Source organism: Nanorana parkeri, unplaced genomic scaffold, assembly GCF_000935625.1.
Source record: "Nanorana parkeri isolate BGI_ZX_2015 unplaced genomic scaffold, ASM93562v1 scaffold125, whole genome shotgun sequence".
NCBI classification, from domain to species: domain Eukaryota; kingdom Metazoa; phylum Chordata; class Amphibia; order Anura; family Dicroglossidae; genus Nanorana; species Nanorana parkeri.
The window spans coordinates 1,819,366-1,837,012 of record NW_017306393.1 but is presented as its reverse complement, the minus strand read 5'-3'; the positions used below and the strand labels follow the sequence as shown (position 1 = coordinate 1,837,012).

Sequence of the window (17,647 nt, the reverse complement as noted above, 5' to 3'; positions counted from 1 at the left end):
CCCTTCCTCAAGGCGGAAAGACAAACAGGGAGCCGTGAGTGACAGTGACGGCTCTCTGCAGGGAGATGATCGAGAAGTGAGCTTCCCGATATATTGAGCCGGCCTGTGACAGTTTCATTGTCACAGGTCGGCTAGAACTATGAGGCTAATTTTCACTTGCCTCATAGTTCTCCTTTAATATCTGCCTGGAGTGCAGCTGTAAAATAGAGCTGAAGTCATGAAGGTAGTCAATATGTATCCAATATATATATTTCTTTTTGCTTATTTTCAGGTGTATGCAGAATTATCCTGGCCACAGCGGGGAATACGGTGAAGGACGAATGTGAACGTTTAAGTATGAAAAAGTGACAAATGATTGTAAACTTTCAATGCTAACTTGACATACTCGTATCATTTGAATTCGCCTAATTCAAGTGGAAGTATATAAAAGCAAATATTAAAGAAAATCTTGATTCAGTTCATATTGAAAAAAAACAACTCAATTTAGGCCTATTTTCCATGATTTCTCCCCTGTAAGTACCCGAATCACTATTTGCTCATTTTAAACAGTCCCCCTACCTTTTATCAGCAGCAAAGGGATAAGAGGTCTCTGTAAGTAAGGGCTAGTGCACACCAAGTTGCGGAGCAGAGGCAGAGCAGTTTAAGAACGCTTCAAAAACCCATCCAATGTATTCAAATGGTATTTTGGGCTCTAGTTCACACCACAGCGTTTAGTTCCGGTGCATGTGGAAAAACTGCTGCATACACTATTTTCTATGCTTTGGAATGCATCAAAACGTGTGCAAACAAATAAAAATGCATGCAAACTCTCTGGAACACACTGAAAGCCCATTTTAAACTAAAAAAATACGCACTAGAACGCATAAAAAATGCGGCACAAACGCAGCATATAGCACTGCATATGCAGAAACGCATCCAGGTCTGGTGCGGATCTGGTGTGAACAAGCTCTGAGTGAACATGTTGCTTTGCACTGCACAGACAAAGCACAAAGTCACTTTCAGGGTGCATGGTATGTCACTATATCCAGTACATTTTATAACTATTATAGGTTTTGTGTATAGTAATATAGTCATATATTAGTAATATTGTCTATAGCAATATATTTTGGGAGACACCTATCTAGGGTGTCACTACCTGTCCAATACAAGATCATAAGCTGATAAAACTGTTAGCGTAAACATGAAATTGTCACTCCATTCTTCATTATAATTGCCAGGAGGAAACATAAATAATCAATATTTCCATTTGCTTCCAGGCAAGTTCCCCAATGATGGGCATGTCGTTACTGTAGCTGGGAATCTGGAATTCCAAAGAATAATCCACTTGGTAAATGTAAACGCAGAGACCATTGTGACACTGGTTAAAAAAGCTCTGAAGGCCTGTGACCAGTTCAATTTGGCATCTGTTTCCTTCCCAGCCATTGGGGCTGGTGATGGTCTTGATGCCCAGATCGCCATCAAATCAATGATAAAAGGGATTGAAGATTACATGACCAATCCAGCCATCATGACCATCATCTCGAAGATTGTCATTATTACCAGAGAGCGCAATGATTACGACGAGTACCTAAAGTTTCTTCAAAACTACCAGGTAAATGGCAGGATTCGTAGTACTACTATAATATCACTACTACAATTCTTCATTTTTTTCATTATAAAAATGTAAAGATCCATGCCCCCTCCAATAGGGGGCGGGGACTGAATTTTACTGGGCCCCGCAGCTCGTTTAAAAGTTTGGTGACCGGGGCCACTGCCCCCCTGCCCCACCTGAACCCCCCCACGCTACACCACTGTGTCTTAGTACTACTCACCTACAGTCCATGTACCCATTGCACTCCTGACCGCTCGTCCATTGAAAATAAGATGGGTGCATCTGTAGTTGACGAATGGCCACAGTCCAGTAATACAGATAAATATGCAAACCGGCACTCCAATCATAGAATATGTCTATTTAATGAAGTACGTGCAAAACATACTTATTGTGAAGTTTCGTGGTCACGCAGAACAAGTGAAACATGTGGCCTGATTGTTCCGCCTGATGAAGGGGATCCTGTGTGGCCCTGAAACGTCGCAATAAGTATGTTTTGCACGTACGTCATTAAATAGACCTATTCTATCATTGGAGTGTCCATTTTTATTAGTACGGTACTACTCACCAACTCATGTCAGAATTCAGACAAGGAAAGGGAGGGGCAGCACTGTTAGCCAGTCAGGCTTTAATGCATTGTGAATCTGATAAATGGAGCTTGCTGACTGAAGAAAAAAAGCATAGAGATGACCTTATCAATGAGCTGTTCTCTATGTGATCACAGCCCCGACCAAGTGTATTGCTTGTGCAATCAGAGAAAGTAAATGGTCAGAGACTTTGGATTACATTTTGGCAGGGGAGTTTGGATAAGCAATTACAGTTTTTTGGCAAGTAGGACAGTTCACACATATCTGTATATTTAGCTATTTGCCTTCACTTCAAGAAAGCTTTCTGTGCATTCTGTTCTCTAGCGCCCCCAGATTGGAGCTGAAGGGTATAAAGAATCCTAAACATGTCACGCCATCTAGGGACCTTTTCTAAATGAGCCCCTAATTGTGGCTCTGAAATATTACTGCATAGTGTATTATACACAGCAGAAACCTCATCTAAAGAATGAAAATTGTGATATGTAATTGTCAATAAGGGATTGGCATCTTTCCGACTTTGGATATTAGCATGGGCCTCCCCTGGAATGATATTTTGCATGTCAAGGCTATCATTAAAAAAAATCTCATTTTTTGCACATTTATCACAATGTTTCCCTCCTTAGTATTAAACTCCCAATCTTTTTCTTCAATAAGGAATCCAGATCCAACAAATACACATCACCTAGCAAAGTATTTCTTACACTACAAGATCATACGGGACAGAGCAGGCCCCAGCAGCCATTCATCCACTAGCTTGGTGGAGTGAGAATGAAGGAGGAGATGGGGAGGGAAGTGGCTTGCCCTGCTGTGTCTTTGTGGAGACATACACAGCTTACTAACACACAAGGGTAGCTCCATAGGACCCTGCAAGGGAAAGAAACAGAATATCAGGCCCAAGGGACCAGCTGTAAAGCTGAACTCTGGCCTGAACCTCAGTCTTGTACAGTTCCTCTCCTGGACTGACATTGCTTACTCTGATTTCACTGCACACTGTCAGCGTCTCACAATGTGCATTAAAAGCTGCAGAAAGTCAGATAGATTCTCATTTCTGAGCTCAAAGACACTCAGCATTATCTAGTCCTCCCACCAGCCATTACCTGCCGTATTGCATAGAGACCTAGTGATGACATTGCTGGGTCTAACATAAAATGTGTAATTAAAACAATGTATGTAATTTAAACAATTTTGTTTTTAAATACTTCATTAGAATGTTAAAATGTGTGTGTGCCTATGTGTGTGTGTGCGACGGTACCAGGTAAGGCAAAATGTAAGCAGATTAAACTTCACCTTTAAATGCTCTATGCTCTATGCTCACTTTTTGCCCTTTTCTCTGTCATTTAGACTAATTACCCTCACTTTGTGGCCTTCGGAAAAACAATAGAGTTGATAAAAGGAGACATCACGGACCAGGCCGTGGACTGCGTTTTGAACCTTACAAATCAAACATTAAATCAGTCTTCTGGTAAATATATACAATATAATCATATCAGTATTCTTTAGTATGTGAAACACAGAATAGTAGATTCTAAAGCTGGAACCCTGAAACTGGTATGGTTTGGAGCAGGAAGGGTCAGTGTTTTACAAAGAGGATCCCGGTGCAGGAGAGGTGAGTGTGTAAACAAGGGATTACTTTTACACCAGGGAAGGTACATAAAGGGTTAGTATTAGGGTTACATAAAGTATTGTCCATAAAGAATTTACATGGACAGGCAGTAAAATGACTTTACAACAAGCAAACAAGCCCCCATTCATCTCTGTGTCTATAAGCATTGTGGAAAAATGATTGTCAAAGTTTACAACACAGGCAGAGCTTTTATCTATAAGAGCAGATCTTGGCAGCCTGCCAGCCTTCTAATATAAAGAACTAGCAGATGTGTCTAAGCTGCTAGAATACCACTGATGTCTGACTTCAGAGTTGTGATCTTTGAGAATATAGAACTTAGGATTAATAAAGGCAACTACAGAGGTGAGTGAGGGTTTGTTTTAAAACTTTTTCACAGCTTGTTAAGAATATTAAAATACAGTAAACTCTCTGTTATCCGGTATTCAACTAACCAGAACTCTCATTTAACCTGAACAAAAAAATCCCCTGATCTGCAGCATGTATTATCCTGGAATTGATCATGTGCCTATTTGTCTATTTGTCTTAATTTGCTTCTGATTACTGCATTTTAACATTAATATGAAGTCAATACAGAGTTTATGTTATGGTATGGTATGGGGTATTTTTAGTAGTAACTCTCAAGCAACCAGAACCTGCATTTATCCGGAAATCTACCAATCCCTGTGGATGCCGGATAACGGGGAGTTTACTGTACTTTAATGTCTATCATCTGGGCGTAGGTGCACTTTATTGTGAGAGTAAAAATGAGGGTAAAGCTTACCTCATTGAGCTACTGTATTCTGTCACCGTTCATGGTCAAAATACCTGAACAGTGACTACAGCTACTTGGCTGCAGTCACTATTCAGCCAACAATTTTCCTGTAGGCCCTTCTGACAAAATTCCACAAACAGCTTGAATTCCCGGGGCACTGCTAAACAGTGTATGGCTAGCTTTAGTGTTATCTTATAGGCAGAGCTAGAGTTGCATTGAATGTGCCATGGCTCATGGGTCCTCTGCGGTACAGTAGGTGTGGACTGTCTCAGGAGAGCAAAAGATCTTTGCAAGAGTCACTAGTAGTGCTGATGTTATGGAGCTTTCATCCCAAGGTGAAGCTCACAGAATGCCCAATAGTGACACCCGGCAATCAGACAGGGCAGGTGCTTGCATGGTTAAGGGTCCAGGCCAGGGCCGGCCTTAGGGGTGTGCGAGCCGTGTGGCCGCACAGGGCGCCATGGCAACAAGGGCGCCGTGCGGCCGTCACAGCTCGTCCTGTGGTGGCAGTTGGTTCAAGTATCATGGACAGCATGCAGATGGTCAGAGATGAAATAGTCTGAGTTTCAGGAGGATATGAAACACATTGATCATGAGGGTAAACCAGGCTGGTCCAGACAGACCAGAGTCTAACAAATCATCTTGATCAGGCAAAACCTGGAGCTTTGACTTCACTTTGTAGTTAGTTAAGGAGACCAGGTGTGCAGGCTCCAGAGTGATTGCACTGCTGAGCAAGGAAACCTTATATAGTTGGTAATGGACAAGAAGATCCAGCAACCAAAAATTCCCCTACACACCCTAGAAGACACAAGAGGAATAGCAGTCCGTGACCAGTGACCAAACGCAGATTGAGGGCATAGGCAGATTATTGAAAAGAGTTACTGTAAGGGTTTGTGTTAAGGTTACAGGGAGGATTAATGTTAGTGTTAGGGCTATCGGGCTGATTAATGTTAGTGTTAGGGCTACCGGGATGATTAATATTAGTGTTAGCGATATCGGGCTGATTAATGTTAGTGTTAGGGCTACCAGGATGATTTTTGTGTTAAGGTTACAGGGAGGATTAATGTTAGTGTTAGGGCTATCGGGCTGATTAATGTTAGTGTTAGGGCTACCAGGATGATTAATATTAGTGTTAGGGATATCGGGCTGATTAATGTTAGTGTTAGGGCTACCAGGATGATTAATATTAGTGTTAGGGCTATCGGGCTGATTAATGTTAGTGTTAGGGCTACCGGGATGATTAATATTAGTGTTAGCGCTATCGGGCTGATTAATGTTAGTGTTAGGGCTACCGGGATGATTCATGTTAGTGTTAGGGCTATCGGGATGAATAATGTTAGTGTTAGGGCTATCGGGATGAATAATGTTAGTGTTAGGTTTACCGGGATGATTAGTGTTAGGGTTACGGGGAGGATCAATGTTAGTGTTAGGGTTATCGGGATGATTAATGTTAGTGTTAGGGTTACGGGGAGGGTTAATGCTAGGCTGTGGGAAAGGTTTGTGTTGGAGTACAGCAATGGTTGGTTTATGGGTTATACAGATTATTAATGTTTTGGGTATGGTGAGAGGGCTATGGCTTCAGGAAAAGGGGGTCAGTGTGAGGGTTACAGAGGGAGTTAGTAAGAAAGGGAGCTCAGGGTAGGGCAATGCTTTCAGCACCGACATGTTTGCACTGAAAGCTACTAGTACCAAGCTTCCAATTGAATCTGCTGTATTAAAGGAGAACTATGAGGTGAGTGAAAATCACTCATCCTCATAGTTCGAGCTGACGTGTCAAAGAAACTGTCACACATCGGCTCAGTAGATGGGAAAGTGAGCGAACACATACCGTCACTCGCTCACTTCTCGATCATCTCCCTGTATTAAGCGGTGACTGTCAGTCACCACTCCCAGCAGGGATTCCCCCCTCCCCTCTCGGATCCTCCAGCGCTGACTGGAGGAACTGAGGGGGCGGGTACAGCTGGCTCTACCTCTAGAAAGGCAGAGCCAGCTGTCATTCATGCAGCTGGGTGGATCTTGACAGCATTGTCGGGATCCGTCCCGGCTGCGGCAGTCTCAGTATACCGTGAGCTGTAGCTCGCGATATACTGAGCTTTGGGTCACGGGAGGAAGCTCGTATATGTCCCCCCAGTGACCCTTAAGAGAACTATGGGGAAAGACACTTACCCTATAGTTCTCTTTTAATGTCCTATAGTACAGTGTTTTCTAGTATTTCCTGTAGTACAGAGTTTTCCAGACCTCAGAGTACCTTATACTACCTTCACAAGCTTTGCATTGCCCAGCTACCACACCGAGCTGTGAACCACTGTTTGTGTTAAGGTTACAGGGAGGATTAATGTTAGTGTTAGGGCTATCGGGCTGATTAATGTTAGTGTTAGGGCTACCAGGATGATTAATATTAGTGTTAGGGCTATCGGGCTGATTAATGTTAGTGTTAGGGCTACCGGGATGATTAATATTAGTGTTAGCGCTATCGGGCTGATTAATGTTAGTGTTAGGGCTACCGGGATGATTCATGTTAGTGTTAGGGCTATCGGGATGAATAATGTTAGTGTTAGGGCTATCGGGATGAATAATGTTAGTGTTAGGTTTACCGGGATGATTAGTGTTAGGGTTACGGGGAGGATCAATGTTAGTGTTAGGGTTATCGGGATGATTAATGTTAGTGTTAGGGTTACGGGGAGGGTTAATGCTAGGCTGTGGGAAAGGTTTGTGTTGGAGTACAGCAATGGTTGGTTTATGGGTTATACAGATTATTAATGTTTTGGGTATGGTGAGAGGGCTATGGCTTCAGGAAAAGGGGGTCAGTGTGAGGGTTACAGAGGGAGTTAGTAAGAAAGGGAGCTCAGGGTAGGGCAATGCTTTCAGCACCGACATGTTTGCACTGAAAGCTACTAGTACCAAGCTTCCAATTGAATCTGCTGTATTAAAGGAGAACTATGAGGTGAGTGAAAATCACTCATCCTCATAGTTCGAGCTGACGTGTCAAAGAAACTGTCACACATCGGCTCAGTAGATGGGAAAGTGAGCGAACACATACCGTCACTCGCTCACTTCTCGATCATCTCCCTGTATTAAGCGGTGACTGTCAGTCACCACTCCCAGCAGGGATTCCCCCCTCCCCTCTCGGATCCTCCAGCGCTGACTGGAGGAACTGAGGGGGCGGGTACAGCTGGCTCTACCTCTAGAAAGGCAGAGCCAGCTGTCATTCATGCAGCTGGGTGGATCTTGACAGCATTGTCGGGATCCGTCCCGGCTGCGGCAGTCTCAGTATACCGTGAGCTGTAGCTCGCGATATACTGAGCTTTGGGTCACGGGAGGAAGCTCGTATATGTCCCCCCAGTGACCCTTAAGAGAACTATGGGGAAAGACACTTACCCTATAGTTCTCTTTTAATGTCCTATAGTACAGTGTTTTCTAGTATTTCCTGTAGTACAGAGTTTTCCAGACCTCAGAGTACCTTATACTACCTTCACAAGCTTTGCATTGCCCAGCTACCACACCGAGCTGTGAACCACCACACTACTCTTCCACATCCGCTCTTTCAACATCTGTATTTTGTTTCCCTATTTGCAGGTGTTTCTGGAGCTATATTGTCTGCTGCTGGTGACACGGTTAAAGAAGAATGCAGCAGAATCGGTAAACCTAAGTTATTAATTTTCTACTAACCTAAATAGAAATAGAGGTTTACAACACTCATGAACAGTTTAAAATTAATACTTAGTAAACCAATTTAAAGAGATAAACCTTTGGCCTCAAATAGATGCTAAAACTTTATGAATGCTGGTAGTGCAGATTACAATGATTAAAACCAAGCTCCGGAAAAAAAAAATGAAACACCACACTGTGTGGGTAAATTATCACAAAAAGGCGGTATGTTATATGTGGAGGATGGCTCTAAAGCAGTGGTTCTCAACCTGGGGTCGGGACCCCATCGGGGGTCGAATGACGATTTGCCAGGGGTCGCCTAGCGGCTTCCGGCCACCGAGGAGAGAAGAGCTTTCTCTGCTCTTTTTTTTTCTGACATCAGGCCCGCCGCCAGTCAGTAAAAAAAACACGTTCTCATAGAGCAGACTAAACCTTTCCAGGAGAAAGTTTTTTGTTTTCTTTTTCCCAACAGGGTTAAAAGTAAACCTGCCGCTCCGTGTGCACAGTGAGAGGGGATAGCAGTCTTCCCCTCTCACCTGTCACAGAGGTTCCAGCACAGTGGACCTCTGTGTGATAGCAATGAAGTTAAGTGGAAAAAAAATTGATAAAAACATTATTAAAGAAATAAAAATAAAAGAATTAAAAAAATAAAGCGATTAAAAAGAAATAAGAATAAACAAATGATTAAAAAATAAGAAAATGATAAAAAATAAACAATAATAAGGTGAGAGTCCTCCTCAGCCCTTTCCTAGCGCAGCAGTGTCAGTTCTCCCGCCACGCCGCTGCAGCAGTCGCGTCATCCCTAAATTTTACCGTTGGGGGTCACCACACCTTGGCAAATGTTACCAAGGGGTCCCGGCCCTAGAAAGGTTGAGAACCACTGCTCTAAAGTATAGAAATCTTACCTGGCAGCATCATGGCTCCTATACATAACGCTGGGCTTCTGGCACTGCAGGGAGTGATGGATGTGACTCGAGCAGTGAAGTGCTCCAGTCGTATCCCCGCTCCTCCTCACTACTTGTCCATTCACAAAATGCCTTGTATTTTCCTCAAAGAATACAAGGCATTCTGTGATTGGAGGAGGAGGCGAGGATGTAACATAATCGATCCTCCTCCATTCACAGAATTCCTTGTATTCTTTGAGGAAAATAGATGGTTATTTAGTTCTTCTGACTCCTTTCAATATCTCATGCACTCCCTTTCCATTGAAGTTTTAAATGATCTAAAATTAGTCCTGCAATAGACAGAAAAGGGAAACAAAGGCTTTGATCAGTCTGTGGAATTGTGAATAATAGCAAACTGTGGCTAAAGATTATAACATTATATGGAATTGCCTGTTGCATGTATGATACTACTACCGTCTTTATTTTTACTTCATTGTTATTCACATAATTTTTTCTAATTCCCTCCAGGAGTGTTGGGTCCTGAAGATGCTGCAATAACCAGCGGTGGAAATCTTAAAGCTAAGCATATCATGCACATTATTGGACCAACGGCAGTGCCAGCCTATGAACCTTCTATAGACATGATTCTACTTCAATGTCATGAGAGCAAGTTCAACAGCCTTGCTCTGCCAGCCATAGGAACAGGTAGGTGAATGATTGTTTAAAGGGGAGATATAAATACATATCTTTAAACACAGTAGCAGGTCATGTGCACACGTTTCTTTATTTTTGGATTGTGAACTGTAACAATGCATGCAGGTTACAGTCTACAAATCATGACTAGATATAAATGTCTAATTATCAATGGGGAATGGTTCATTGTGAGATGACATTGCAATATATGTCTTGGCTATATTTAAGGCATATTTCACTAAAAGAAATGAACATGAGTTACTGCTAAAACAATGGAATTCTGTGACATTCATGTATGGGGTGGTATGAGGAGTTAAAACCGTGGAGTTGAACTTTAAAAGGGAATCTACAGCCAAAACCAGTGACTCTACAGCCAAAGTATATCTATACCCAAAACTATTGGGTAGGGGGTGGTTAAAACCCTTGTTGGATTTTTATTGTTCTCTATATTAAACCTGATGACCATATTTGCCAGAACAGAAAGTGGTGAGAAAGTGCTCGTAAAAAAAAAGAAAAACAACTGTCAGGGGTTTTAACCATTTTCTACTGGAAAAAAAATAAAAAAAGGATTGGCCATTTACTGTATATAATTTAAGATATCAATAATTATTATTTATGGGTACTGTGGAATACCATACAATTCCTCAATAGTAACACGAGGCCAGTTAATGTCAAGCTAAGAAAATCAGAAATTCTTTGAGTGTCACGATCTGGGATCAGGCTCAGAGTCCAGTAGCTGAAACAGCAGGCAAATTCGTGGTATAACAGACTGGGTTTGGTACACAAGCAGGCGGGAGTAGAATGGGAGCAGGCAGAAGCATAGTCGGCGAACAAGCCGACGTCAGTCGAAAAAGGTATCAGGCATGAAGCAGAAGACAATGAGAGTAGTTGGTGAATCAGCAGCCAAAGGTCGGTACACGGGTAGCAGTATGAGCGGATTGTATCACAGAGGGAGCAGGAAGCAAGATAATGGCAGGAGCACAATAATCTGGCAAACAGGAAGTGCAGAGGCATGGCTAAAATAGGAAGTTCAAGGGAGGAGCAAGGAGTTCAGAGTTCAGCAGAAACTAGGTTTACCTGAGGATTACACATGGGAGCATGCAAGGAGCTATCCAAGGTTTCAGAGTGGCTCAGCAGGTAGAGCCACCACCAGACAAAGCAGAGGACCTGGGTTCAGATCCGAATCCTGACATTGTGCTTTGTATTAAATATTACAAAATATGCTTTCATTATTAATTCTTACTGATATTTTCAAAGGCATGGCTCGTGTTGACCCTGAAGCATCCATTAAGGCAATATTGAATAGCATTTTGAATTACTTACTGGAGGCATTGGTGCCAACTCTGGAAAGAATCAGCATAATTGTTATTCAAGAAAAGATTTACAAGACCTACCTTAAGGTTTTCCAAGCCAAATGCACTGAGATCCAGGTAATTATAATCTCAGTGCTATCCTAATTGCTGTCTGGACATTTATGAAAGTACTTCAATCACAAGTATATTAAACAAAATAGTTTGCGCTGGAAGTAGGTATGTCGGCACCAGCCGCAACAATGTATGTATAGATGTAAAATGGAAGGCTTGTGTGTTGCGCTCGGTTCAAAATCTATTTGGTTTGTCCGTGATATATCATCAAAACAATAGTTTATATAAGTCGATGTGGTGAAAGGTGATAATACAATTAAATGAACACAATCTATATAAAGACTAATGTGTATATACTAAATGTGGATATGTGATCACAAATGCTAATAAATAAAGTATGTGAAAAAACTGAGTGATGGCTTTTAAGCGGAAGTGACTTGAAAAGTATCAAAAAGTGCTAAATAGCCGTGTCTAGTACAAACTGTGAACCCAAAAGGCGCACAGTGAAATTAGTGCAAAAAAATGGATTGTGGACTGCCGTCTAAGTGAAATCTACCTATGATTTATTGTGCCGGACAATAAAACAGTGAGATGGTGATCTAGAGCGGAACTACAAGTTGTCCATCATATTTGAAAGATGTAATCATATACAAGCAATCTGTGGTGGTGGAGCGGAGCCACTCAAGGTGAAAGATGAATAAATCTTTAACTCAAAAGGAAAAAATGTTTTTCGACAAAAACCGATGCTCGGAGCATAGAAACATTTAGACTGCAGCCTCACTACTGTTAATATTTTTGCTTTCCTGAATCCAACTAACATTTCCAATAACAGAGAAGTAGTTTATAGATGAGACTCTGCTTGTAATCCATATACATTTTATCTTATGTTTTTTCTTTTTATGCCTCTCGTTTAGAACGGTTATGGTTTGAGTGGCTCCGCTCCACTGACATCGATTTGTTGTTTCCCATTATCGTTTATCGTATCATCGTTTATCGTTTATCGTTTTATCGTTTATCGTTTTGTCGAAAAACATTTTTTCCTTTTGAGTTAAGGATTTATTCATCTTTCACCTTGAGTGGCTCCGCTCCACCACCGCAGATTGCTTGTATATGATTACATCTTTCAAATATGATGGACAACTTGTAGTTCCGCTCTAGATCACCATCTCACTGTTTTATTGTCTGGCACAATAATTCATAGGTAGATTTAACTTAGACGGCAGTCCACAATCCATTTTTTTGCACTAATTTCACTGTGCGCCTTTTGGGTTCACAGTTTGTACTAGACACGGCTATTCAGCACTTTTTGATACTTTTCAAGTCACTTCCGCTTAAAAGCCACCACTCTTGTGAACTTTTTTCACATACTTTATTTATTAGCATTTGTGATCACATATCCACATTTAGTATATACGCATTAGTTTTTATATAGATTGTGTTCATTTAATTGTATTATCACCTTTCACCACATCGACTTATATAAACTATTGTTTTGATGATATATCACGGACAAACCAAATAGATTTTGAACCGAGCGCAACACACAAGCCTTCCATTTCCATCACAAGTGTCTGTAAGAATTTTTCATCCCTCGCCATGGAATTAGCATTAACAGATCTCGGTTCTATAAAAGCTTGGCAATGGGGCGTTATGTTCCAGTGCTGACATATATGTGTGATCTATTCAAATATCCAACATATAAGCTTTACATGTATCTTTTTAGGCAATGCAACGGGAGGAAAGGATTTTAGCTGCAATACAAGCTCAGGGTATGTATTTAAATTTATGTATTACAAATTAAATAAAAAGAATCAAGGGAAACCCAGAGCATTGAAATCTTGGATTCCTCTAAAAGCCACCTGAAACTGCTTATGAGTGCTGGTTAGAGGATGCAGACCCCTGCAACCTTGACTAAAAGGTTAGTCCACTTCCATTTGACTTTTAGTTATAGCTGGCCGTGGTCAAATCATCGACATGTTTGTAAACTGTTTGAGATTCAGTGCTTCAGCTCCTATCTCTGCTCCTACTATTGTCATAGGTGCTCTGTCCTTGTGCCCCTTACATTAATTCACAAGGCAACAAAAGTATACCAAGATTGTCCCCCCCTCCCCTCCTCCTTTTTGTTATGTTCTATTCTCCCCTTTACCCCCCAGTACTCAGAGACGTGTACGGGCACCTGTGGCATTCAAACCTGGTTATCATTTACACAAACTGTATAGCAGTATACTCATGTTTAACTGTGTGCCTTACTTGCTAATCTTGTCACAGAGGTAACTTTATTCTGAGTAGTGACTTTTACTGTAATACATTTCTTGATTTCCACACAACTGTTACCATTACTTGAAATTTGTAAAGCCCTGAATAAAAATGTATGGCTAAAAAAAAAAAAGTATACCAAGATTACACTACTAATACCACTGATCCCAAAGAAGAAGGCTCTATTGTACTACGCACTGGTTCAATTGAGGGCTTTTCATTGCCTTCTTCATTTTACTTACATATATATAAAAAAATTGAAGAGACTATACTTTCTCTTTGTGTAAAATACATAATCCGATAACCATGAAGTTTATGCATGACGTTTAATATACTATATATAAAGTTAGTCTATCATCAACAAAGATGAAAAGTCATGAATAATGGAAGGGCGATCTGACTGCTAGAGTATCCAAGGCATATAAGAAGCCAGGGTCTGGCTCAGTCCAGCAGGATCTGCCTATAACTAAAAGAACACTTTTGGGTGGACTGGCCCTTTATTTTCAAGTTTCCACACAGTAATTTAAAGTTTCCAAGTAGCAGTATCAGAGCTTATAACATTATTAGGGCCTGTGTTGCCAGGCTTTTGTTCACGTCAGATGGGTTTGGAATTCCCATATGCCTATAGGAATGCAAAAGTCAGTTGAATCAGGTCAAATGCAGATCCAAAAAAGGTCCAATGCAGGTCAAATGCACCTGTCAAGGAATTCTGATTGGTCTCAGAAGCATCTCAACTGATTTCAAGATTTCAAACTGATGGCATCAACACAACCACAAGCACATCGGCACTAGGCCTTGTGTACATTGTACATGTCTCATTCATGTGATGGTGATCGTATATATTATGTAAAGTCTAAACTGCCACTTTTCTACCCTTTCTGTTGCAGTCAAAATTAAGTACCCGTTAACATGGACGAACATTAGTACAGCAGAACTTTCAGAAGTGACTTTGATGGAAAATTCAGAAGAATACCAAAAAGTAAAAAGTGATTTCATTGCAACTTCCACACCAGGCTCATTTCAAGTCCTGAAGGTTATTATTTTTTCCCATATGTATTAAATCAGATTTTGTAACATACACTGAAGAGTCACTGGAGGAATTGTACAGCAAGGGGGTATGAATGGATTGGTTGTACAATATTTGTTGGGTGTGATAGGTATGATCATGAGACAACAGAACCCTTTCCAGGTTACTTAGCTTTTGATGTCCAGTGTGTCAGAATGTGATACATTATGAAGCCAAGCTCTGAAAGGGTTATGTTAGGACTCCAGGATGTGAAGTGGGGTATGATCTCTGAAGTGGGTGTGCATACAACTCAATAAAACTGTGTGAGTTAATAGAAAAGGAGAAAGAGAAGAAAGGAGAGTTGGGATAAAAGAAGGGGAGATGGGGTTTGTATGTTCAACTGAGGCAATCCAGGAGGGAGCATGTTCACAGAGCAAAGGCATAGGAGATATAATCCAAGCTTTATCTCATAGATTATTTTGCTTGAGCTTGTCCAAGTCCAGATATATATTGCTCAAGAGAATCATGTGCTATCTCTCTTGCTTCTTCAATTTGTAAAATACATTCAACTTTGTGTAGCCGTTCACCTATAGATTTGTGGATTTCCGGGGATAGTGGCAAACCTTTGCTCTTAGGGGTTGGATTTTAGGACAATTCCACTAAATGTGGAGAATGGATCTGACATCTGATCCTCATGTCCAAAATAAATTACGGATCCAAGGAAAAGTTTTTGTTTTTTTTGGGGTGGGGGGATTGATACCATCTTGACAGAAGTTTGTAAGAGGTTTTCTGAATTTTCAAATTCATGGAACCCCTGTGAGCTAAGATGTATATTTTCATTAATTGTGCATCAGTGAATGTCATGTTAAGGTCTGTTTCCCATAGTTTCTGGAAATGTATGTCGTATGTGGGAAGAACAAGCATTAGAAGTGAGGAAAGTATGGTGATTGTGTGTCGTATTGGAGGTAGATTCACAATGGGATAGGTGGGAAGGTTTTAGATGGCCTAATGTGAGGCTGGTCCTGAAGGGACCCTGAGGATATCAGTTCTTTAATCCTAGAATAAATTGTCATGCATATATTTACAAGAATAATATAAAAAGTAAATTCGCTGAACATGGTTTTCACCAAATGTTCTCATTGCTAATGTAGAGAACAACATACAAAGAGTGAGAACAAGGAAGTCATGAAGCATCCCTCTACGTTATGCTTTCTGCTTACATAAACCTATGCAGGGTTGCCTGCTTCTAGCACATTGTGTTCTGTATCTCCAGAAATACATAAGTGCATTGCAGCATAGAAATCATTTATGGCTCCAGGCTATGAGGGGCATTTAATCAAACAAGAAATCTTAACGAAGAAAAAATTGTCCTTTTATTTCTGTGTGTAGATACAAAGGATTCAACACTTGAAACTGTGGCAGAGCTTCTGGATTAACAAAATGGCCGTGGACCGCAAAAATCCAGGAAAGCGGAACATACGCCATCTTTACCATGGCACAGCATCTGACAACATCAAAAACATTAACCAAGGAGGCTTTAATCGCAGTTATTGTGGAGTGCACGGTAAGATAATGATTTCAGATGAGACACAAAAGGTCTAAATCCAAGCTCCTGGTAAACCAGAAAGTAGCAGTGGTGTCTGTATCACAAAAATGGCTGGCCAAAATTACAAATACATTGGTAAGCAAGACAGTATTTATGTATTTCAGCTGTGCATTAAACTGTTTGCCTGGCAGTCCACTTTATTATTACAAAAAAAATAAGTATATCTAATCCCAAGAAAAATAATATATTGCAGCTAACCTGTCCTTAGATGAGGTTGATGCATTAGTTTTCTTTTTCATCTGGTGATCCTGCCAGTAACACCATTTCTGTCCTAGGGTGACATTGCATGTAGTGCAAGGTTCGCTTTAAGTACACCATTGAAAGCATTATAATAATGGTTGCTATAATCTGTTTTAAAAATAACTGTTGATCCTGCCGGAAATCCATTGCTATCCTATGCACACTGTACTGTTATCTCAAACAATGTTAAATCCCTGAGTTAACCTCCTCTCATGTTATGGAGATACAACACTTATTTTCTCAGGGTTGTGTTGTCACCGTGGGACAGAAAATGTGTTTCTAGTAGGAAAAAAACCTGGAAACAGGAAAACAGCCACCACATCTATGGACTAGTAAGGTACAATATATTACATTTTGGTTCTTGGGTTTAGATACACCATAAAAGTTATAGCACATACAGAATACATCATAGTAGGTGGTCATGTAACAAATGTTTTTTGCTCTACTCTTACAGGAACAGCCAAAGGATACGGCACATACTTTGCTGTGCGGTCCAATTACTCTTGTGGCAACACCTATTCTGCTCCTGATGGTAACGGGCACAAGTTCGTCTACCAGGCTGCAGTGATAACTGGAAAGTATTGTCAAGGAGACTACAAGTTAAAAGAGCCTCCCCACCTCGATAGTGGCCCCAGCAGTGACCGCTTTGATTCTGTGGCAGACAAAATCGAAGCCACAACATATTTTGTTGTGTTCCACGATGACTACGCCTACCCAGAATACCTGATCACTTTTAAATCCTGCTAGTGATTCCTAGAATATTGCCAAAATAACCTTCCAAAACTGTAACGGCTTGCCATTAAAACTGCCAAAGGATCTCCTGACCACCATATGGATGAACTCCACCAAGCTTCACTTGCATTTAAAAGGACAACGTGAACCTCTGAACTGAATTGACAAGATCTGTGAAAGGAAAAACTACCACCTGTCTCCCACCACCGCAGAGATAGTTCTCAACTGCATACAAGTGCAGTAACTTCACCACACTTGTAGTTCACTGACACTTCTGCAGTAGCCAGAGCATTGCACGGCACCCACAATCCAATGATCGTGGTTGCAATGCTTTACTGGCTCCAATGCAAATAAAAACTGAATGAACATTGTTTCTTTTATGAATATGTGCGCATTTACTATTTTTTTTTTTTAAAAGTAGATTTATAACTTTTTACAAAATCAACCATTCCAATTCATAAAGTGCATTTGAATGAGTATTTTTGCTTCAATTTGTATAATACCATCATTTTCCGCAGAGCTTTACAGTAGAGCATTAGGCTTAATTTACTAAGCTAAAGCAAGCTTTCATAATGGTACATTAAAAGACACAGGCTGGTAATTCAGGGACATGCAGTTATGCTGATGCCTTTAGGAGATTGGACACTGGAAAACAAAGGCAGTAAGGA

The 17,647-nt window shown here is 40.9% G+C and overlaps 1 protein-coding gene across 1 annotated transcript; it reads left to right on the top strand.

Annotated features, from left to right (window-relative positions):
• The first annotated feature begins 324 nt into the window (after positions 1-324).
• On the top strand, positions 325-17,045 carry LOC108784723 (poly [ADP-ribose] polymerase 14-like). The gene is made up of 10 exons (XM_018553606.1): positions 325-334; positions 1,257-1,591; positions 3,517-3,637; positions 8,127-8,189; positions 9,611-9,787; positions 11,033-11,205; positions 12,863-12,908; positions 14,283-14,428; positions 15,791-15,965; positions 16,702-17,045. The coding sequence occupies exons 2-10, from the start codon at positions 1,466-1,468 to the stop codon at positions 16,992-16,994; spliced, it is 1,320 nt and encodes a 439-aa protein (XP_018409108.1). The 5' UTR covers positions 325-334; positions 1,257-1,465; the 3' UTR covers positions 16,995-17,045.
• The last annotated feature ends 602 nt before the right edge of the window (positions 17,046-17,647 follow it).

What these genes read in the sequence shown, in the direction of transcription:
- LOC108784723 (XM_018553606.1), top strand. Translation starts at nt 1,466, where the DNA reads ATGATAAAAGGGATTGAAGATTACATGACCAATCCAGCCATCATGACC. An exon ending in TCTGCCAGCCATAGGAACAG is followed by an intron (nt 9,788 to 11,032) that starts GTAGGTGAATGA and finishes ATATTTTCAAAG; the next exon opens with GCATGGCTCGTGTTGACCCT. An exon ending in AGCTGCAATACAAGCTCAGG is followed by an intron (nt 12,909 to 14,282) that starts GTATGTATTTAA and finishes TTTCTGTTGCAG; the next exon opens with TCAAAATTAAGTACCCGTTA.